Below are 23,363 nucleotides of genomic sequence, written 5' to 3' on the forward strand. Positions count from 1 at the left end.
TAATGTTTTACTTCCTCTACATGTTATTTAAGACTATTCTGATTATGCAGCTATAGGTATTTAGTCTTCATTTAATTCAATGCTCCATCCATTTGCCTTTAATTGAGAAAGCCTAATCTTGTGTTCTCCAAGAAATAATGGATACTATTAGTTAGCTACTACATGATCTGAATATTCCTCCTTTATTTGTATTCACAAGAAATCACATTTGTGCAGAACAATGAGAGGAAAAGAAGGAAATCCCACTGGGATACATAGGTGTATGCCAGCTTCACTGAAACAAATTACATTCCCCTATGTTGCCTTTATGAACTTTGATTTTATCACTAGAATTGGGCAAGAGTAGAATTTTAGTGGTCGCAAGAGACTCAGTGAAGTTTGAACAGGGCTTTAAATAAATGTGTACTTTATTGTTTATTATCCAAATAGTTGATATATTAAAGCATTTGCTGTTTGTATTAAGGCTTTTAGCATGAGTGGATGTAGACCTGGTGAAACTGAAATCAGTTAGTATTTTGTGGAACTAAAAGGTTTCTAAAAGGTTTAAGTGTACAAAGGTTTTGCCAGTGAGCAGGTGTGATTCTTCCCATGGCACCTCCAGCTGTATTAATCATGTAATGCACTGATGTATTAGACTTCTACTGTCTGTTAATTAGGTAATAAAGTTTGCAGATGTATCCTTTGATAAATTCAGGTTCTATTTTTCCAAGGTGTGTAAGAAGTCAGTCTTGAAAACCCTGTGAGTTTTTAATTGTGGTAGTGTAATGCCAACCAAAAGGATAAGGAGCATTAAATGTAACAAAAAGGATTTTTCAACTGGAATTTTTTCCAAATACCTAGACAGATTAGGTTCAGTAAGGATCAAAAGAACATGCTTAGGAGTTTAACTGCAGCAGAGTCTGTTTTCCTGAGGACAGAACTCCTGTAACTGTTTTTCATGGTGTGTCTGTTAGATAAAGGGATTGCAAGTATAACAACATCCTTTGAAGGTTTCCTTCTTAAAATACATGCTGTTAGCAAAAAAGCAGGTTAAAATAACTTCTTCATGTTTGCACCATCTAGGCATAAATTGTTTCCTGTAATAATTTAATAACGACATTGTCACTGTTTAGAATGATGAGCCTAATTAGAAAGCAGATGTTTGTGGTGCCTCACTGGAGTTAATAGTCAGCAATTCTTATGAATCATATAGGAGAAGTCAGTCATTTTAAAGCAATACATTGGATGGTATCTGTATATTCACATAAACTGATCAACCACAGCATCTTAATGCACTATTTTGATCTATGGTTTAGATTAAAAGAGACAAATCTAGAATTTTTTCAGGGTTTGTTGTTCTTGTTTCATGTAAGGTCATAGACACCAGAGAAATTCCCCAACAGAAGATTCATCTTATGCATCCTCAGGTAGCAAAACCGGGAGATGTGCTGCTGTCACTGCATGCTGAAAATCCAGTCAATATAAGAAAAGGGGACTGTGCTGTGAAGGGTTCCTACTTAGGTGTTCTCCAGTAGGCACTTCAGGGAATGTTTGCTGTCCCTTTTCTTAGAGGTTTAGCTTGAGGCTTTTGGACACTCAGATATGTTAACTTTTTTTATTGTAGTTGCATTCCATGATGTATTTTAAATATTATAAAAGCTGACATACAGTGTTTTAAAATTAGTAATAAAATCCTGGTGATAAAGAAAGCAACTTTCAGATATAATAGTTCTCCCAGTAATATTACAGAAAACATTTAAGAATCATAACAGAAAAGTATTCAGAAATTTTAGTCTGATTTTTGAAAGTTTTCACTGTAGACTGTACACCGTCAATTGCACAATTTCTCCTGAATGTTATAAATTGTTCTTTAGTAGTAAAAAGGGATTTAGTCAGGATAATTATTCTGTCTAAGCATTCAAATGAAAAAAAATGTAGTGATAGGATAGAGGAAATGTAAAGATGTGTACAAAGTCATATGTATTCATCTGTCTGTCCATCTAACTAGTCCAGAAAAACTAACAAAACATTTGCTTTCAAAACTATTATTAGTATCTGAAATTATTTTATTTCCTTTTCTTTACTATTGTCTTGTAATATTTTTTAGTGTTAAAGTACTTTAGATACATTTTCAGTCCTTAGACACTTTAAAGAATTTGATTATAAGTCTCCAATATTTTTGTATTTTAAATATACTGATAATGTGTTTGAGTGATGGGAGTATTTGAAACTTAGTATTTCTTCAAATATGTTCTGTCTACAAATTATGTAAAAAGCTGTGTATGCTATTTCAAAAAAAAAAAAGCTGGAGAAACTGTGTTACTTGGAAAGTGCATTACCTAGAGGGATCCCTGTTACTGTGTAAGGAGTGCCTTAAAGCCTCAGGGTATGAATAGCTGAGAATGGTTACTGGGACAAAGAATTAGAGGTTTAGGTGAAGACAGAGGTCTTATCAGCACCCTACAAAGTAAAATGAATTAATGTAGTGTTTATAATTTATGAGGAAAGAGGGAGACCCTGGCAGAAAGTTACTATCTAGAGCAATAGAGAGCTGCTTGTAACAGGGAGATCTGAATCTGAAAATGTAATGCACTCAGGGTCTGATTTTGTCAAGTTAGAAATTACTGATATATTTTAGAAGAGGAAATTTCCTTTTTTTAGCATGGGAATAGAATGCTTAAAAAAAACTGCCATGTGGATGCTGAATTACCACACTGGGGTGCTACAGTCTTCTTTCAGTTCTGATACAGAGGATTGCAGGAAGCCCTCCTTCATGGCTGGGTAAATAAGGGTAATGTACAACTTAGGGAATACAACATTTTAAAGTGTCATTCTTACTGCAGTCACAAAGATCAGGCAAAAGGATTGCATTTGAAAGTAATTGTCAGAAATTAAAACTGTTTTGTAATTTGAAAATGGTGAAATATGCACATATCTGAACATTGGTGATGTCATATAAAGGCATCTTTCCTCACTAATTAAAATAGGATGTACAAGTTTTCTGAGATTTTTTTCTTTCTTTTTTTAACAGATAGTGCCTTTGTGGATTGCTCCCAACCTGTTAACATTCTCTGGATTTGTCATGATTTTATTTAATTATTTTCTAATATCTTTTTATGACTGGGACTACACTGCCTCAGGTAAATATCTTCTTGTTGTAATTTTTCAGACATAGTGAGCTGCTTTTATTTCTGAATGTTACAGGGAGGGATAAGACACCTGAACCTTCCACTCAGTCTCTTAATGATGCTCCATGCTTGCATGGGAGGATCTGACCTCACATGTGGCATTTTAAATTCAGATAAAGATATTGTTTAATTTTATCCCTAAAATGAGTGTCAGCATATGCTGCTTGAAGTCTATGATAATATCTCATTTTATTTAAAGTTTGTTCCAGTGTTTAAAGACACGGCCAAAACCTACCTAAATTTTAATTGATTTCACATTTCCTAATACCTACTTGATGCCTGAATGAGTTAATTTCCATTCATTACTACACCCAGCTCCCCCTTCAACACTGCTACAGACATAGTTTCTAAATAAATGTCTCTCCAAGTTATAACTTTCAAAGTCTGAATTTGCTCCTTATGATCAACCAAGACAGAAGCTTTTTGGAGCTGATTATTCTACCTGTAGAGCATGTTCAGTTCTGGGCTTCTCGGACCTGCTGTTGGAGTAGTAAGCATCTTCCAGGTGATTAATATATAAGATATGTGTATATATATGTAAATATAAATATACATATATTGTGCAAATAAAAAAAAGCTTAGGTTTTCTTAAACCACACAATTCAGTGAATGCAACACTTATTTTTTGAAACAGCTGCTTTGAGCTGTCTTTAATTTTTTTATGCCTGTCATCAGATTCAAAGGGTTCCTTTGGTGTGGGCTGTTTGTACCCTTATGGTGACAATTCTAGAGGCAGAGATACTTTTTAGCAGTTTTGTTTCAAAAGTAATCCTGTATGAGCATTCAGTTTGCAGGATTAGCTTGTTATATATGGTGTGGCCTCATTCTTAAAACACTTGGATTTTTTATCAATGCGGCTGATACTAAGTTCTGTAAAAAAAAACATCCAGAACTAATGTTTTTAATGGGATGATGTTATCTTCACAAATTTCGAGTATGTGTTCATAGTACTTGAAGATCTTTGAAATGGTCATTAAGTCTGTTGGAGTTGAGACCTGTATGTGTAGTTTGCAAGCCTCTTCTCTATTTCATGTGAGAACAGTGCCCATCATTTCTCAATTGATTGAAAACGTTCATGCAACCTAACAAGCCTTTTGAGTATCATATATCAATCCCATACCTAGGATCAGAAATAAAAGACTTAATTTCCTGGACAGCTGGTTTTCATTCTTCACTTTGCAGATTTGCAGCTAGGAGTCAGGAATTGCCATATTTTCTTTCATAATGGCAGACAAGGTTCTGAGAAAGGTAGTCAGGGCACTCTTTAGGTGCTGGCAACTCCTGGCATCATTCAGGCAAGGACAAACCTCTGTATGCAGGAATTCCCTGCGTTCAGTGCCAAATGCCAGAAACCTGAGAGACATTTACTGTTGTTTAGTGTTGGTGTAGTACTTACTGGGTGATGTTTAGGTTATATAGAACTGCCTTTGGAAAAAAAGATAGATTTCTTTAAAAACGCAACAATGTTCCTGGGTTAATGCTATCAGCAAAGCAAGAACAGAATGCTGGGCTCTCTCCAATTCAACTTTTTTTTTTTTTTTTTTCTCAAGGAAATAAAAAGGTTGCTAATATTTGTCCTAGCCTAGGGACAAAAACTTCCTGTTCATATCTGTGTGGTAAAAGTGCTACACGAACCCCAGGTTGGCACTAATAATCATACTTGAAAACTACCCTTTTTTTGCTTCTGGATATTACATAAACATTAACTAATTTGTCGATGGATAGTCTTCCTGTGGCCTGTGAAGTTTTTTGGCTGGTTACTGTTATTGTATTGTACTAGAGTAATTTCAAGACCAAAAAACCTCTAAGTTATCTTCTGTCCTTTACAGTGTAAACACATTTAAGCCTGGTCAATGCCTCTTTGATGGAGCTCACTGATGCCTGAAGGTCAAAACCAAATATTTCAATCTGTTTGATGCACTGGGTTAATCAGTAGCAGCTTGTTTTTGTAAATATGCATACGTTGGTGGATTTTTGTGATGTTAAGCACTGTTACAATGACTCACGACCCCCTTTATTTCAGGTACCAGTCCTGGACTTGTTCCCACCTGGGTGTGGCTGTTCAGTGCTTTTACCACCTTTTGTGCTTATGCTTTAGGTAAGGTACAGTGAAATTATTTACACATCTGCTGTTTTCATATAGTTTTATCTTCAAATTCACTTGTGTGGATTCTGAGATGAAGAGGCATTGTGGATAAATTACCAATCTCTTTCCAAAACAGTTTTCTTAAATGAAAAAAACCAAACCAAACAAAAACCAACCAAAACCACACAAACACACAAAAAATATTGTAAAACTTTAGAAAAACCCCAAACAGCATATTAAATCATATATTAGTGATTCTCTGATGGTAGTTCTTATCCCTCTTCAAAGTTCGAATTATTTTAGAGGAACAATGTAAATCATGATGTAGCAGCAGTCAACCATATAATGGTTTGGATTAGAAGGGACCTTAAAGACCATCTAGTTCCTTTCCCCCTGCTATGGGCAAGGACACCTTCCTTTAGACAGGTTGCTCAAAGTCCCATCCAATGTGGACACTTCCAGGGGTGGGACACCCACAACTGCTCTGGGCAATCTGATCCAGTCTAACCACTTTCACAGTAAAGAATTTCTTCCTAATATCTAATCTGAAGCTACCCTCTTTCAGTTTGAACCCATTTCCCTTTGCCAATACATACTTTTGTAAGTCCCCTCCCAGCTTTCTTGTAGGTCCCCCTTTAGGTACTGGAAGACCTTGCTAAGATCTCCCTGGAGCTTTCACTTCTGAAGGCTGAACAACGTCAGGTCTCTTAGCCTGCCCTCGCAGGAGAGTCATTACTGTTCGGTTTCATAAAAGTCTTTGTTCCTTGATGATATTCTGAGAAGCTCCCTGGCACCAGCATTAGCAGAAGGTGCCTTCAAAGACAGGGAAAATGAAGGGCAAAGCAGAGAAAAAGGAAACTGTTAGGTGCTTCAGTGCTTATGGCGTGTGTCAGGAGAGATGGTGATGACAGAGGTGACGACAGGTCTGAGCTTCTTCTGGAGATGAAGTATCATTTTTTTTCTTTTCTCTTGCTGTTTTTCTCAAATAACACCCTCACCTCAGTTTCATATTCCATTTTTATTATGTTGTACCTTGCCATGACTGTATCTTTAAGTACATTGCACCTTATTGTGCAGTGGAATGAAGACATAAACCTGAACTGATGCATATCTGGGAATGAGATCCATGTTAGCATGGCTTTTTTTTGCTTTCTCTTTGAAAGCTGTCTGATTCTGAACTAGTCTCTCCACAATGGGGTACAACAGAGTTAATTTTTGGGAGGACTCAAGCTAGTATTTTTATATGGACCGCACAGTGTGGTGTAAAAGGGGTCCAGGAAGGCTGGACCTGCTTTAAGAAGGAAATCTTAAAGGTGTGGCAGCAGGCCATCCCTATGTGCTGGAAGATGAGATATTAGGGAAGAAGGCTGGCCTGGCTAAAAATAGGAAGTTTTCACTGGAACCTGGGGGAGGAAAAAGAGAGTTTACGACCTTGGAAAGAAGGAGCAGGCAACTCAGGAAGAGTACAAGGATGTCCTTACATCATTTAGAGAGACTAGAAAGCTGACAGCTCAGCTAAAACTCAATGTGGCCATGCCTGTGAAAGATAATACAAAACGTTTTTATAGATGCATTAATAGCAAAAAGAGGGCGAAGGAAAATCTCCATCCTTCATTGGATTTGAAGGGAAATATTGTAACCCAGGGTGAGGAAAACACTGAGGTACTTAATGCCTTCTTTGCCTCAGTCTTCAACAGAAAGACCCGATATACTCAGGGCAGCCAGTCCCCTGAGCTGGTAGACAGGTGTGGGGAGCAGAATAGACCCCCTCCTCCAGGAGGAAGTAGTGACCTGCTGTGCCACCTAGACAACTCAAAAGTCTATGGGGTTGGATGGGATCCACCTGAGAGTACTGACAGAACCAGTGGAAGAGCTTGCCAAGCCACTGTCCATCATTTATCACAGTTAATCAGGAAAGTCCTGGATGACTGGAGGTGAGACAATGTGGCACCCTTCTGCAAAAAGGTTTGGATGGAGAATCTGGTGAACTATGGGCCTGTCGGTCTGTTCTTGGAGCCAGAGAAAGTCATGAAACAGGGTCATCTTAGTGCCATCTTGTAGCACATATAGGAACCAGAGGGGAAGAGACCCAGCCATCATGGCTTGAGGAGGGTCAAGTCCTACTTGACCAACCTGATGTCCTTTTGTGACCAAGTGACCAGCCTAGTGGATTAAGGAAAAGCTGAGGATGTTTACCTGGACTTCAGTATAGCCTTTGATACTTGCTCCCACAACACTTTTCTGGAGAAGCTGGCAGGCTATGGCTTGGATAGGTGCACTCCTCACTGGGTTAAAAACTGTCTGGTTGGCTACATCCAGTTGGCAATCAGTCACTGGTGGTGTTCCCCAGGGCTAAGTATTGGGGCCAGTCTTGCTTAATATCTTTATCCATTACCTGGATGAGTGTATCAAGTTCAACCTCAGTCAGTTTGCAGATGACATCACATTGGATGGCAGTGTTGTTCTTCTGGAGGGCAGGAAGGCTCTGCAGAGGGATCTGGACAGGCTGAATGAATGGGACGAAGCCAGTGGTAAAATGTTCAACAAGGCCAAGTGCCAGGTCCTGCACTTGGGTCACAACCCCATGCAGCACTACAGGCTGGAGGAAGAGTGACTGGAAAACTGTCTGGCGGAAAAGTACCTGGGGGTGCTAGTTGTCAGCGGCTGAACATGAGCCAGCAGTGTGTCCAGGTGGCCAAGAAGGCCAATGGCATCCTGGCCTGTATCAGCAGTGCTGTGGACAGCAGGACCAGGGCAGTGATTGTCCCTCTGTACTTGGCACTGCTGAGGCTGCACCTCAATGACTGTTTCCAGTTCCTGGGCCACTCACTCCAAGAAAGACATTGAGTTGCTGGAGTGAGTCCAGAGAAGGGCAACAGAGCTGATGAAGCATCTGGGGCACAAGTCCTTTGAGGAGTGGTTGAGGGAGCTGGGATTGTTTAGTCTGGAGAAGATGAGGCTCAGGGGGGACCATCTCACTCCCTACATCTACCTTAGAAGAGGTTGTAGCCAGGTGGAGGTCAACCTCTTTTCCCAGGCAACTAGTGACAGGATGAGAGGAAATGGTCTCAAGCTGTGCCAGGGGAGGTTCAGACTGGACATCAGGAAGAAATTTTTCACTGAAAGGATTGCTAAATATTGGGACAGGCCGCCCAGGGAGGTGGTGGAATCACCATCCCTGGAAGTGTTCAAGAAATGACTGGATGTGGCTCTTAGTGCTGTGGTTTAATTGACATAGTGTTCAGTTCAAAGTTGACTTAATGGTCCTAGAGTTCTTTTTCAACATTAATGATTCTAATCTAGGATTCTAAATGTACACTTTCCTTGGAGCTGTTTGTTGTAAGGCCATTGCATGTAGCCATACATCTGTGTGCCATACCTGAGATACTCAGGCTGCATACAGTTGTGTTATAAATGTACACTGCAGTGCTCTCCAATGGTGCTGACCACATCTCGAATCAGATTCATGCATATAGAGCCATTCTGATTGACCTGGGGCTATCCCCTGTGCAGACATCGCCCTCTGCATTGTAACTGCCTTGACAATTCTATTAAATTGGTGAGATCTTGCCAGAATTATTTTTTCCAGAATTTCTTTGTACCATAGAAAGCAATGGGACAACTGTCCCTCAAAGCTGACTATGAGTCAGAATTCCCTAACAGCTCTCTATAATCATTGTCAGAAGCAGCAGTTTCTTTTGTGAAAAGCATTTTTATGTAATTGTATAGAATTTAATGAAGTGGCTATTGTTTCATAAACAGGAATTACTTATTGGAGCTGTTACCATATGACACCCTAGAAAGCTCATGGGAAGTTCAGCTTCTGAGATTCTTAATATAGATTTTCCAGTGAGGCCTGTAGTTCCTAATACTGGGAAGGCAAGGAATATGATGCTGACAGTCAAAGCTATAATGAATTAATGTATATGTAGATTTTTATGTCTGCTGTCCAAACCACTTTATGAAATTTTTAGTCTCAGATTTAATTCTGTATGGCCGAAGTTTTCCCTTTGGAAGACTGCAAAGAGCAATAATAACTAACCAAATATGCAGCTATAATCTCTCCCAGCTTCTTTTTAATGACACAGTTCCTCTCTCCAAATGTTGCTCTCTCCTCCCCACCCCCTTTTTTAAGGAGGTTTGGTATCTTTCCTCTTTCCGTAAAATGGAGTGCTCTTTGCTGTTATTTTGAATTCCACTCTATAAAAGTTATATAAAATTTAATAAAACTCAATATTTATGAACCTTCATGAGACAAAATCATAATATATGAATTCTAAAGCAATGCAAATGTGGCATAGTGTATGTCCACTATTGAACACACATCATTGTTGGTGTGAATGATTTCAAACTGAAACCTAAAATTTCAAACTGAAACCTAATTTCAGTCTCTTAAAAAGCTAATGAAACTACATAGAAAATGTGAGTACAGATTTTTGAAAATCCAATTTTATGTGTGTCACATAGTCCCTATATTTTATTCTGTGCCCATTATAATTAGAAATACTGTATTTTATGTACCATTATAAGCCTCTTCAGTGAAACCAAAGTTCTTGCAAAATGAAAACTATTTTTTCACTGTGATGTACATATTTTAGTGTCTAATGTGAATATACATTTGTGACAACCCAAAATAATTTATGAACAGAAAAATCTTCTAACATTCTCATTTTAAAAAGGTATTACTCCTGTAACTGAATTCTCTCTTATTTTGGATAGATGTTCTTGAAATATAAGAGACCATAAACTGTTTAGGGTTGTTTACATACTCATTTGCTAGTTAAGTTTTAGAAATACTCTTTAACAAATGAAAGAATTTCAACAGTTATAGTAACATCATTCAAGTAATCTCAATCTTATATAGTTTTCTTTCTGCACATTTCAGCAAGATGTTGAAAATTCAGTGGTAATGTTAATAGAGAAAGAACATGTCTCTAGGAAGGAGCAACCCATATTTGAAATCCTCTATGAGAGATTTAATTTTAGAGTTGTGAGAACTGTCTCAAGAGATTTGTATTTGAGTAGAGGATATCTCACAGCTGTTTAGGTATTACAATAGAGATATAGTCTAAAATCTGTACAAAATGAAATCCCATGTTTTCCCAGTTTAGGTCCCTGAAGTATATTTACATTAAACAAAACTCAGAGTACTGCCAAATAATTTGGAGAAGTAAGTAGGATGTGATCTATAGCAGCTGTGGAGTCTTTGGTCTCACTCTGTTGAGTGGTATCTCTAGTCAGTTTTGGGTTATTAATGCTATCAATAGCTAATAACTGATTTAGTACCTTCCAAGTAACATTAAAGAGAAAACTCCTCCATTTTATTTTGAAATTCAAGACAACAATGAGTAATCTGTAAGGTTTGTTCTGTGTACTTTTTTGTAAGTGGTTCATCCTGTATCTTTACACTTCAAGAGGAAAATATTTCTATTTTTCACCAACAGTATCAGAGAAGAGACTAAAGGTATGGTTTGACAGTACAACTAAGTAAGGTTACAACTGCTAGACCACCTTCCTCCTCCCTGCATTCACCACACCTCCCTTGTGTCATCTCCCTTGCTTTTTCTACCATTCATAGCACCAATTCTGTTCAGCGACACAGAATAAAACATAGTGTTTGCTCTCTTTCCACCAGCTGAACAGGCTGCAGGTCCCCCTGTTCAACAGCAGTGAATTATCAGATCAACTCAAACCACATTGTCCAACTACATTCTCAGAGTGAGGTCCAGTACAGTGTTGGACCATCTTTCAAGCACTCAAGTATTAAAGTAATTAATCAATATGTAACATACCTTAACTATAGTGTATTCTTAGAATCATATAATAATATATTTTTGAAAAGACCTTTAAGATCATCAAATCCAACCATTAACCCAGCACTGCTAAGTCCACCATTAAACAATGTCCCCAGCTGCCATATCAACATATCTTTTAAATACCTCCAGGGGTGGTGATTTCACCATATATGTGGGCAGCCTGTTCCAATGTTTGACCACCCTTTTGGTGAAGAAATTCTTCCTAATATCAAATCTAAACCTCCCCTGGCACAACTTGAAGCTGTTTCCTCTTGTCCTATCACTTTTTCCTTGGAGAAGAGGCTGATCCCCACCTGGCTACAATCTCTTTTCAAGTAGTTGTAGAGAGTGAGATGGTCCTCTCTGAGTTTAATTTTCTCCAGGATAAACAATCCCAGCTTCCTCATATAACCTGTGCTCCAGATGCTTTACCAGCTCTGCTGCCCGTTTCTGGGCGTGCTCCAACACCTCAGTGTCTTTCTTGCATAGAGGGGCCCAAAACCCAAGAGGATTCAAGGTGTGGCCTCACCAGTGCTGAGTACAGGGGAATGATCATTGCCATTGACCTGCTGGCCACACTATTGCTGATACAAGCCAGGATGTTGCTGGTGGCCTTGACCAACTAGGCACACTCTTGTGTACCAAGATTTCAACCAAAAGACACTTTAAAATATATGTAGGCACAAACACAAATAAATTTTGTGAAATGTGCTCTTTGAGGCTGCCACGTAACTGTCAGTCATTGAGGCATTTAGCATCAGGCAGTTTAAATGCCTTAGTGAATATACCTTAGAAGTGGTCTGAAGGCTCACAGGGTCCACAACACCAGTGGATGGGCGAGAAGCTATGGACACTTTTCAGCACTTGAAACTGGTTACAGGGACTGACATTAAAGTGTATCAAGACCACTGGGGGCAAGTAATTACAAGTGTCTTTCTAAAGCTCGTAAGGAAGGTGGCATTATAGCTTCAGAGCTGACACAAGGATATAAAAATTGCTTGATAACTGAAGCAAGTATTTTTTGATCAGTCCTAACCTGTTGGTATTGAGGAGACTGTCATGCTTCAGTTTGTTGTCATCAGTGTAATTTTCCCATATGGTATGTATGGCAGTAGTGAAGTGTATGTGAAGAAAGTTACGCCTTTTGTTGTGCTCCAATTTAATTTATTTTCCTTTCCCAATCCTTCTAGACTCCATTGATGGGAAACATGCTCGAAGGACTCAGTCCAGTACTCCTCTGGGAGAACTATTTGACCATGGACTGGATAGCTGGGCTACCTCCATTTTTGTGCTTTCCTTTTTTTCTGTCTGTTCCCGAGACAATGGGAAGACTGGAGTTTCTGTATATACAATGTATATATATTTAAGCATTGTCTTGTTTAACTTCATGTGTTCACACTGGGAGAAATATAACACAGGAGTTCTTTTTCTTCCTTGGGGATATGATATAAGCCAAGTGGTAAGTATTTATCATTCCTGTTTTGGTTTTATTTTTTTAACTATGTAATTGTTTTCATAATATTAAAGAAATAGAAAAATGGAGCTCAAGGCAAATATATTTGGCTGAGATATGGAAATATGTGAAATTGCATAACCCTAAAAGTAATTGAGAAATATTTCCTGCATTTGCAATAAAGGGATGCTCTTGAGAAAATTGTCAGCATCAGAGATTCATTGCCTTGCAGGAGAAAAAAGACTCACAGCAAGCCTAGCAGCCAGATAGTGCCCATGAGAATATCACTAACTGTATTTTATTTGTGGTATTAACCAAAATTATTATGCTGTCTGAAGCCATAAGCAATTTTCCCCCCAACACTTGGTTCTGAGACACGGTGTGAATTAGTCCAAGTAGTATCTATTAATGGTAATTACACAGTTATACACTGCTAGACCTTCTCAATTCTACCCTGGTTTATAATAAATGTGCATATTGGAAAAAGGATTGTAACTATACAGCGGGCATTAACTGTTGTCTGATGAATTCTACCCTTGAAAAAATGTCAAGGTCATGTAATGGGTGTCAGAAAGTTGTAGGGAATGACATTGAGTAACATGAATTACGCATCAGCCCAGAGTCAGCCCCAGCTGAGTTCTTGACTGGCTTACAGTCCTACCTTGAGGTGGACCTCTTCGGAAACATGCCCAGGGCACTTCCAAGGGCACAGCGCTGGAATTCTGGGCTGGCTTATCTGTTTCCTAGAAGCCAAGTTCTTGCGGCCTGAAGAACACAGTCACAGTCTTCTAAGCTTCCTGTCACAGACATGAGATGAAAGGTACAGACAAATACACATAATTGAAAAGAAGTTTGACAAATATTAAAGTATGTGTTTTAATGGATATACAGTATTTGAATTAATGGCTGCAGATGTATTGCTGTAAATATAATCAGAACCCAGTGGTTTGAGAACAACTCAGAGATGGTGGTCCAGCTGTGGCGCATCTGTCTCATCCCCTGGAAAATAGGTTCTGGGAAAAGAAGTTGGCTCAGGACTAAGACATTAGGCAGCCAGCTGGTCTGCAAGTTTCAGCCATGTCTGTGTAGGACTTCTTAATGAAGTTCTTCCAGCAGGAGAGGAATAGCTGTGTTCAAACCAATTTCACTTGTTAGTCAGATGATCACTATGTACGTGAATGTTCAGAAAGCTCTGCTGGATTGCTACAGCATCCGAACTGTATTAGTGTTTAAATCTGGGAATGGGTATCAACTAGTAGAGCAGTACTGTTAGTTCTGTCAGTGCCTGTTAGTGACCAACTCCCCTGGCACTGCTTTCCTGTCTGGGAAATAATGCTAATAACATTGCCCTGCATGACAGATTTGTGGTGAGGCTGGATATCAGTGAAGTTTGTAAACTGTGTTGATTAACTGGGATGCAAGGTGCTAACAAGTGCTATTTCCTGTTCCCCTCTGATACTGGATTGCTATCCTCCATGCTTGCTTTCTAGTAACTTCTGTAGTGATTTGGCTATGGTCAAAGTGATAAGCTTGTATATGTAGGGATTTTTTAAAAAATTATTATTTTATTTAGCATAGTTATCAACAGTGGTAGAAGACTGTACTATTGTAATTTCTGTATGTCAGTTTTCCCTTCTGTAAAAAATAGTTTTTATCATTGCGATTGCCTATGAACAAAGACAAGACAGAATTTTAGATCAAGGTGGTATTTTTCTATTGGTCCAAACTCCATTCCATGCACACAAGAAAGTGCATAATGTATTTTTTCCAGCTGTGCTAACTAGTCTAGTAAAATATATTAATTCCCCTAAAAATTGCTCATTTTGTAAACCCATCCAGCAGATTTGTATGATGTGTACACTATTAAAAGTAGCTTTTCATCTCCAGTTACTTGGTGGAGAAGATACTGGGGACAATAGCAAATGGCTGATGATGAGTAAGGAAAACAATGCTCCCCTTGCTGTTTTTTTCCTCACTGCTTCTGTGACAGATATTCCCAAAGTCACATTTAGAGGCAGAGACTGTGGAAGCACTCACAGGCTGCTTTCAGATTAATTTCCAGTGTTTAGTTCACTATTTCCTCTATGGCATTCCTAGCTGGATTGCTGCAGGAATGCACCTCTCTGTTCTGTCTTCAGTAATTTCACAGACAATGTGATGCTATTTCATTGACATATCAGACACTCAGGTGGTCAAGTTCCCTGCTTCTGCTTTTATATTTGGTGGTAGGAACTTTGGGCTTCATTATCATCACAAACCTCACGAAATAACAGTAGTATAAGTGTGCAAAACTGTTGACCTTGATGAAAACTTAACTGGCATGTGGCTCCCAGGACACTGCTGCTGAGTCAGCTCTGCTGTATATAAACACAGACAGCCCACTCACATAAAAGGAGCCGTGGTTCCTCATGAAAAAATACCTCATTATGGATAGGGAAATTTGTGGGACTTATGCAGATCACATTTTTCTGTGACTTGATGACTCATCACAACTGGTAACCCAATTACGCCAGCTGGGTTGTAATTGGCACTCCAATTAGCTTTGATTACAGCAGACAGCCATTTACAGGAGGCTGTGGTTTGTAAACTTGAAAACTGGCTGTAATGTGTCTGAGAGATGCTTGGTCAGAGGGTTGTTACATTTTTAGACCGAAAATCAAGGAGGAGGCATCTGCAGCATGGAAAATCTGTACCTTCTCTCTTCCCTCCAGCACAAGGAGCTATCTTGTGCTGACTGCTGAGTGAGCAGAAAAAGATGCAGGGAGAGGAGCCCCTGTACCATAGCCTCTAGACAATTTTTATACACTTTGAATAAGCACATCTATTGGAAACCCCAAGAATCACAGTCTGAAGAAAAGGTTGAAAAAGAAACCTCTACTATAATCTGTAAGAAATTCTCTGGGGTACATCTTGTGAAAACAAAGATGTTTTCTTTTGTCACAAGCCCACCTGAAGAAAACTAATATCTGCAAATTAAGTTTTTTTGAGAAAAAAAAGACAAAGCTTTTCTGGGAAATTAAAACTTTGGGATTTTTTTGCCATATAGTAATTTTCACAGACATCCTCTTTTTTTTTTTTAAGTCTATTTTCCTCCTGAAAAATTTAATATTACCCCAATGAAATACTCCCCTAATCCTGCTGTTGATTTTCATAAGCCACTGCAGTTGAGTTCATAGAAGGGGAGCAAAATATTAATTTTTAAAACATGATGTAATGACACCTCTGCTTCCATTGATGCTGCCTTAAGTGTAACAGGAGGTACCTTTATATTCTTAAATAAAACTTCAGAAGCGCGAAGAAGAGCTGTGGTAGAGCTGGAGTGATCCAGATGATTCCACTCGCCTTTCTCTCCCTCTCCCCAGCTGAGAGGACAAGCTCAAAAGCAGCACAAGCAGCAAAATGTAAAAGACAACAGGCAAGTCTATCTGGCCCAGCCCTTGCTATGGAAGGGGAGGTTTACCAGAAATCCTATATCCATAGGGTCGTGCCTGAAGGGTGCTTGAATCATAAGCCCCAGGATTTGAGTTTGAGATGCTTTCCCAGCTGCTTCTGCCTAAGGACTTTGGACAGTACTGCCTAGAGTCTCAGGTAGAGCACTCTGCCTGCCTTGGAACTCTTAATAAATAAAGTACATGATGCAGATGGCAACTGAAATATTGTAGAACTTTCTTTTCTCCTTCCTTTGAGTCAAAGTAGGGGTAGGGTTTTTTGTTTGGGTGCCAATATACCAGGTTTTCTTTTGATAACTTTTTACAAAACTCATATGACCTTTTCTGGGGATCTACTGTGGCTGCCAGTGTTTTAGGAACTGGCAGAGGAATCCCAAGCAATGCAAGTGCACTTCACATCTGGAAAAGATTTCTACCTCTTCTGAGGGGCAGAAAAAGATGTCTATTAAAAAGCAACATAAGGATGCAAATGTCTTGTTCTTTGGTGACCTTACTAGGATTCACAATTTAATTTTAGTTAAAAAGATATTAAGAGTTTTTTTAATTTGAAATATCTGTGCAAAGCATGGCCTTTCTTGTGATGAAAGGTAGGAGTGCACTGGAATTGTCGAAGTAAGAGAACTGATAGCAGTGTGGAGGCAGTGCTGACCAGAGCATGGCGTTTGCTACAAGCTGCCTCCGGACAGGGCTGGAAACTGGTCTCAGTGCTCAGTTATCTGAGGAAACGTGATGGTGTCTCCATGTGAAATTTAAACAGAAGAACTTGCTGTGCTCAGGCTTTTTCTGCAGCAGATTTCTTTGTTCCTTACCACTTGATTATGATTCTGTGCAAAACTTTCTTTTTTGATTAATCTTCCATGTGCCTTTAAACTGTTTACCTATTATGGCTAAATGCAGAGTGGTCTTTTAAAGAAAATCTTCTATAGGCTAAATTTGCAATCTTCAACTATTTGTTGAAAGAAAAACAGAGTAAAAATTAAAATGGCAAAATTGCACATCATATTGAAGTTAACTCCTGTTGAAATTGCTTGTGGGAACTCATTCTTGCTCTTTTAGGCAAGTGTCACATTTATTTTCAAAAGAAAAAAGTAAACTTTTATTTTAAATTACTTCCTTTCTAGGTGTTCAATTTGAGCACTGTGTTAATGAAAAATACTTCAACACATAAACAAAATGCTATAGCAATATGCTAGTGAAATTGAATATTGTGGTAAAATTAATGTAATTTTTTGTGGGATCATAAAGAATTTAAAAGCATACTCACATTTTTTTTTAAAGATGAGAAAATATTTGATTTTTTTCACTTTGTAGAATGTCATACAGCATACTAAATGTGCCTGTGTGTAAAAGAGAAATGGTAAATCATGTAGGAGAAAAAAATGTATGTACACACACAATCTAGAATATTATGATCACAAATCCAATACCTACAGTATTGGAAAGACATGAATGAGATGGTGATTTTAAAAAATCAAATGTTTTAGAGAATAGTTAAAAGGCTAGAAGTTAGAAGACTTTGAGGGCCAATCATAATGCCTTATGATTATATAGAATTTCCCAATGCCCCATCAAAGAACTATTCTGATTTTACAGAGAAGCAAAGCTGATTATGTTGCTGTGATTTAAAAATTGTGACAGAACAGGGAGTCTACTTAGAAGCCTGCTGTTCTGCTATCAGCGATTTCAAAGGGCCTGCAAATTAAATTAACACCTTGTATTTCCAGATTTTTCTCAGCATAAGTATTCCTCATCTTCATAGGTAAGGCATTGGCAAGCCAAAAATGTTCCTGGTCAGATGCTGCAGTGAGTTGAAATCCAAGATTGTATATGTCTGACACTACCTTTCTATATAGTCCTCACTAGTATTGTTTAATTTGGACTTGCTAATTATTTTAATTTGGACTTGCTAATTATTTTCACTTGCTAATGACTACATTTATATCTGAAAAGTACTAAAGCTGTTCAGTGGTTGATTGATGATTGATTTTTATCAGCAGTGCCTTTAAAAAGCAGTTTATGAAGCTGATTAGCATACTTAGCTTTTGCTAATAATTTTGACATTCTTAATTTTTTTCTAATACAGTTTAGATCAAGGAACATAGCCAATTTCTCATCCTTACAGCTTTCTACAGGAGGTCTTTGAGACTGACTCAGTGAAAACAAAGAGATGAGTTCTCAGAAAGCAATGCACAGAAAATTTGAAGCTAAGGAGTGTTTTTTCATACACTACATCTGTTAAATAAGAGTCAAAGTCATCCTGTGAGTGTTGCATCATCAAATTGCAGGGCAGGGCATTCTCTGAGGGAGCTCACTGCATCTGCACTCCTTTTCCTAGATGTGTGCTGACATCTGACAGTGTTGCTCATGACTGCCCTGCAAAAAGTACTGACTGCAATAACAGATAATACTGATGTTCCTCTTTTTTCACTTGCCAAAAGAGTCTGGTCAGGATTCAACATGTGAGGGTAAATTCAGTCTCTGTCAAAGCCAGTTGGAGTTTTGCCATTAGCTTTGATGGGGTCACGATACCATCCGTCATGTCATGGATAATATGCCATTTCTTCAGAAAGCCAAATGTTAGGTCTGATGTAGTGCCTTGTAAAACCCATTGCATGTCCTTCATTTAGGCCAAAATTTGACTCACTGTCTTCAGTAGCCCAAGATGTAACACTCACTAGTGCCTACTGTTCTCTGTCGCAGATCCATTGTGCTGCTTATTTGTGCAAAAGCAATTTAAAGATCCAATTCTGCAATGCCACATCCATGCAGAAACTCTTAAAAAGCTCCATACTGATAGGGAAAGAATCTTGAATTTAAATACAGAGATGTAAGTGAAGTCAAATATAGTGTTATCCATGTGTAATAGGGAGTTTGAAGTGACATCAATATTCCACTGTTAATCTGTGATCTGAAACAACCTGTTATTTAAAAAAGAGATTTTCAGTGTATCTTTGAGTTAAAGCATTTAATTTAATAAAAGACTGGAAATGTGTTGGTTGAAATTAAAATGAAAAAACACGTAACACAGTAAAAAATTAGTATTTAAACCTCTAAATAATACATAGTAAAATCATCTATAATACAAGTAAATCTGGAAAAAAATTTTTCATCCCAGTGTAAGAGGCTGTATTGAATGGAAAATATAAATGTTACTGAATGTTACCTGGGAATAAATAAATGAATATGCAGTTTCCTAAATGGCATTATAATGAGGATTGTCATTTTAATTTAGAGCTGAAGTGTAGCATAAAAGATACAGCCCCTTACGGGCCCTATGGCAAAACTGAACAGCTGAGAACATAACAGCCTAAAGAAAGAGCAGGGCAGCAGTCCCGTGAGCTGGATGCTGGCAGCAGAAAGGGCTGCAGGGTGGGGGTGGCCTGGGTTAAGCAAGGAAATGCGTTTCAAGGGAAAGAGGGGTCCTTCAGGGAGGTGGGACCAAGGGCACAAGGGTTTGGGAACCACTGAATCATATGCAGTGCTGCATTTGCTATTGTTTCACATGTAAAATGGTAGAAGTTCATCAATCTGTGCCATGAACTGTGTGTAGTGCTGCTACAAGTAATAGAGTGCATGTGAAAGGTATTGCTATAGGACCTTATAGGATTTTGGCTGCATTAAGAATACTAACCTCAGCTGTGTCATAAAATTAACTCTAAAGAGAGAGCAGAAACTACATCTCTGCTGAAACTGATGGCACTTCAGCAAGTGACTCATGACTTGTGTGTGCATCCTATCACTTGTAACGACATCTGACTGTGTTTCTTTCTGTGTTCTCTAATGATGTTATCTGTCAAACAAAGTAAAAATCAGGGAGGACTTCAGCTCTCTCCTCTCCTTTTTGTTTCTTCACATTCAATTGATTTTTTTATAATTATTTCAGGGGGGGATCTTAGGGGGTTTTCTCCCATCTCAGTTATTCTGAATGATCAGTTCAGGGGGCTGAGCTGCAAAAATAACCACATTGTTAATTCTGAAGTCTGAATCCAAAACCAAGAAAGTACATATGCAGTGGGGAGACCTGGCATTTAGAAGGGATTTAAAACTTAGGTGTTCTGAAAAAGTAAGTACCTACCACATGAAAACAGATGCACACATGAGCAGGGAAGTTACTTGCTTACCGTATTTCATACATTTTAAATAATTCTGCTGGTGACCCTGCAAGCTGCTTCACTGCTTAGATGTAATTGTTTTGGGATGACAACATAGGGTAAACTGGGGACAGGAGGTGAATAGCATTTTTTTTTACTTTTGCATTTGTGTTAAGATGATAAGTGAGATTCTATGCCTTTAGAAGTAGAGGACTGAAAATGTGTTATCTTTTTTTTTCTATAGGTATTAATAGCAGCATATCTGCTCACCAGTGCTGTTGGTGTGGAAATCTGGCATAAGCCTTTGCTGCTTGGTTATTACATTACAGACCTATTAGTAATCCTGCTTATAGGTAAGTGTCCAAATCTATGCAAAATTATGCTGCTTTTTAACTGATTTGATTAGATATGTCTTGTATTTCCATCTTCCTTTTTTTTCTTTTGTTAAGTGTTGGCTGGTACAAAAAAATACATGAATAGAGCTGATTAAAATACTGGAAAACTTCAAAAAAGTAGGTGATTTTGGAAATACTTTTCCTCACTGAATAACTATCTGTTGCACACAAATAATACAGAAAACACTCCTCATCGACATGTGCACTTCAGTGCAGGGTGCTGCCTGGCTGGCTCCCAGAGTATCAGGAACTCCTCTTGTCACTCAGGTAAAATGTTACTCACATTTACATATGTTCTAAGTTTAATGTTTTGGCCTGCAGCACACTATGTTCCAAAACATTATGAATAGAAGGAATGAAGACATTATTGAAATAATCTTAGACGCACAACTGAAAATATGAATAAGGATCAAGTGGTTTCTAAGCACTTCTTTAGAATTGCATTCTGAACAGAAGTGATGCATTTTTCATACACAGCAATAGCCTATTTGCTCATTATTTGATACTGTCAGTGTAGTTTGAAATAAGCATCAAGGGTTTTTCAACTGCTATAGCTAAACTGAAAACAAGAGCAGTTACATTTTAATGACTTAACAACATGGTAGTCTTACCAAAAAGTGTGTGTATGCGAAATTGCTTTGATGTGTTGCTTGGGAGGTGAAGAAATTAGCATATAGGTTTTAGGGACTTTCTCATGAGGATAGAAGTGATGAGAAGAGGGCACCAAAGTACCTGTTTGACACAAACAGTCTGGACTTAATTCCCAAGAAATATCTTCTGCTTTTGAGCCAAATGGACGACTTGGTATTCACCCAGTGTCAGCTTGATAGGAGCCATCTGAGCATTTTGGAGGGCACTTTTGAATCCACTGGATTGATATGTGCTCCCACCACCCTCTCCTATGGCAAGGTCTTCAGTTGGTACCATCTCCCAGTGCTTCCCAGAATTCCCATATTGGAAAGGACCCTGTGTTCAGTCTGTGCTTTCTAATGAGTAGCACGTGCAAGGACATGGTTTTGTGCCTTACCAAGAGTACAAAACTGACTGTGTGTGACCAAGATTATAGTCTTTTTCTTGTCAGGCCTGATTTAGGAGCTCTGAAGAAAAGAAAGAAAGGAAGTGGAAAAAAACAGTGGTTGCGTTTTCAGTAGTCAGTGAATTATTGATCTTGATGGATGTGTAACTGGAGTGATTTGTTCTCTTGAAGCAGCACTGCAAGTCCAGGGGAGATGGATGCTGGCTAACCCAGAAGTGGCACATTAGACCAGCTCTGATACTGAGTGGTAGCAGGGGCCAGTGCATTGAACACACTTGTTCTATACTATGCACATTGCTGCTTTGGTTTCTGCCACTAAAGCGCATGCCGGCCCCTTCAGTGAGTACATTCATGGCTTCCTTTGCACTTGGGAAGCCATGGATAGAGGTTTAATTCAAACTGTTCAACACAGTAGGAAGGTTTGTGGTAGGGAAACATGTCAGTGTCATCAGATCTGCAGAAGCAAGCATCCTTTTTCACAGTCTACCAAAACCAGCTGCAAAGCAAGGTTTGATGAACTCTTCCATTAGCATTAGAAATAAGTACTGCTTCTGTCTTCTGTGGTATGCTTGCATGAATACATCTCTGGAGCACAGAACTGAGTATTTCTTCTGTCATTATCCCAAGCAGAGTAGGCATAAGTAAGAGCCAGAAGATTTCTTTGAAAAACATTATGTCTCACACACTATTCACAATGCCATTAACATGGTGACTTTAACAGCGTAATTATAGTTAAATGTGTGTTTAGAATATGCAAAAAATGGTCTTGGCTGACTTGTTGCAGAATCATCACAGTGCTTAGCAAATCTCTTAAAAGCATTAAAATATTTAAAAAGTAGAATCCTTCCGCTGACGACCAGACTGATCCAGAAAACACTGCCATTTCACCACACATTTAAATCTCAGGTCAGCAACAGTGGTTAAGGTGGTTATCACTGGATAACCTGTGTGCAGTGACTATGGATATATAAAGTTTCTAGAAGCCTGTGATAAATTACAGAACCCACTGTGACTGCAGAAAAAGTGCCTGTCTAATCTACACCAAGGGCCAAGCAGCCAAGAAAATTGAATTATTTTCTCCCTTAGGGAGACTGCAGCAAGTGTGTCTTGCTCAGTCAGAACCATTTGTATCAGAGAGCCCACCCTCTGGCCCGTTCAGTTAAATTCCTTTGTGGCTAGTTAAAAACGAAGTAGTGTAATGGGTTTCTGATGCTTTTTACAAGTTATTTTCCCAGGATCCTAAGAGGAGCCATTAAACCATAACTGGCTGTCCTTAACTGTCTGATGGCATTTAGTAGTCACTAGTGGTCCTTCTAACAATGAACCTATAGCTGCTCCATCAATACTTGGCATTTGTTTGGTGCTTTTACTGTTCTGTACACAACAAGGGTTCAGCTGCTGACCCGTCACTTCTCTGAGAACAGCTGGGCTTTAGCTAGTACCTTCTGTAGTGGGAAGAAATCCAAACAAGATGCACAAAAGTGTTTTTCAGATGTCTTTCCTGAAGATTCTGTAGAAAAAAAGTAGCCCATGTATAACCTAAGGGTGAACTCTGGAAAAGCACCTCCTCAAAGGAAGCTCTGGTATCACCAGGTGACACACTCATTACAAATAATGGAGTTTTTATCAGGTGCCAGAATACACAAAGATATCTATAAAAGTGCAGCAATACTGGTGTTTAGATTAGATGTTTTCAGAAAGCCTCCCAAGAGAGCTTTATGTATGCTCCTGGGAACCATCTGGCACACCATGAACACCTGTATGAAAGCCAAGTCTTGGGCTGCTAAGCAGCGACCTCAGAGGACTGCCCTCTGAAACAGAGAAACTTCTGCATAGTATTTTGTGGAAATTTTTCAGCTCTCCAGCAAACATAAACCCATCATTTTCACAA

General features: G+C 38.6%; 1 protein-coding gene across 1 annotated transcript in view; it reads left to right on the forward strand.

The window, feature by feature from the left end:
- LOC139671555 (ethanolaminephosphotransferase 1-like) overlaps positions 1 to 23,363 on the forward strand; it is a 59,507-nt gene that overhangs the window by 18,257 nt on the left and 17,887 nt on the right. The window contains exons 3-6 of the mRNA XM_071554568.1: positions 3,011 to 3,119; positions 5,191 to 5,265; positions 12,239 to 12,507; positions 20,286 to 20,394. Of these exons, the coding sequence (XP_071410669.1) occupies positions 3,011 to 3,119; positions 5,191 to 5,265; positions 12,239 to 12,507; positions 20,286 to 20,394 (562 nt within the window). The remainder of the gene's footprint in view (positions 1 to 3,010; positions 3,120 to 5,190; positions 5,266 to 12,238; positions 12,508 to 20,285; positions 20,395 to 23,363) is intronic.

This window comes from Pithys albifrons, chromosome 4 (genome assembly GCF_047495875.1).
Source record: "Pithys albifrons albifrons isolate INPA30051 chromosome 4, PitAlb_v1, whole genome shotgun sequence".
Lineage (NCBI taxonomy): Eukaryota > Metazoa > Chordata > Aves > Passeriformes > Thamnophilidae > Pithys > Pithys albifrons.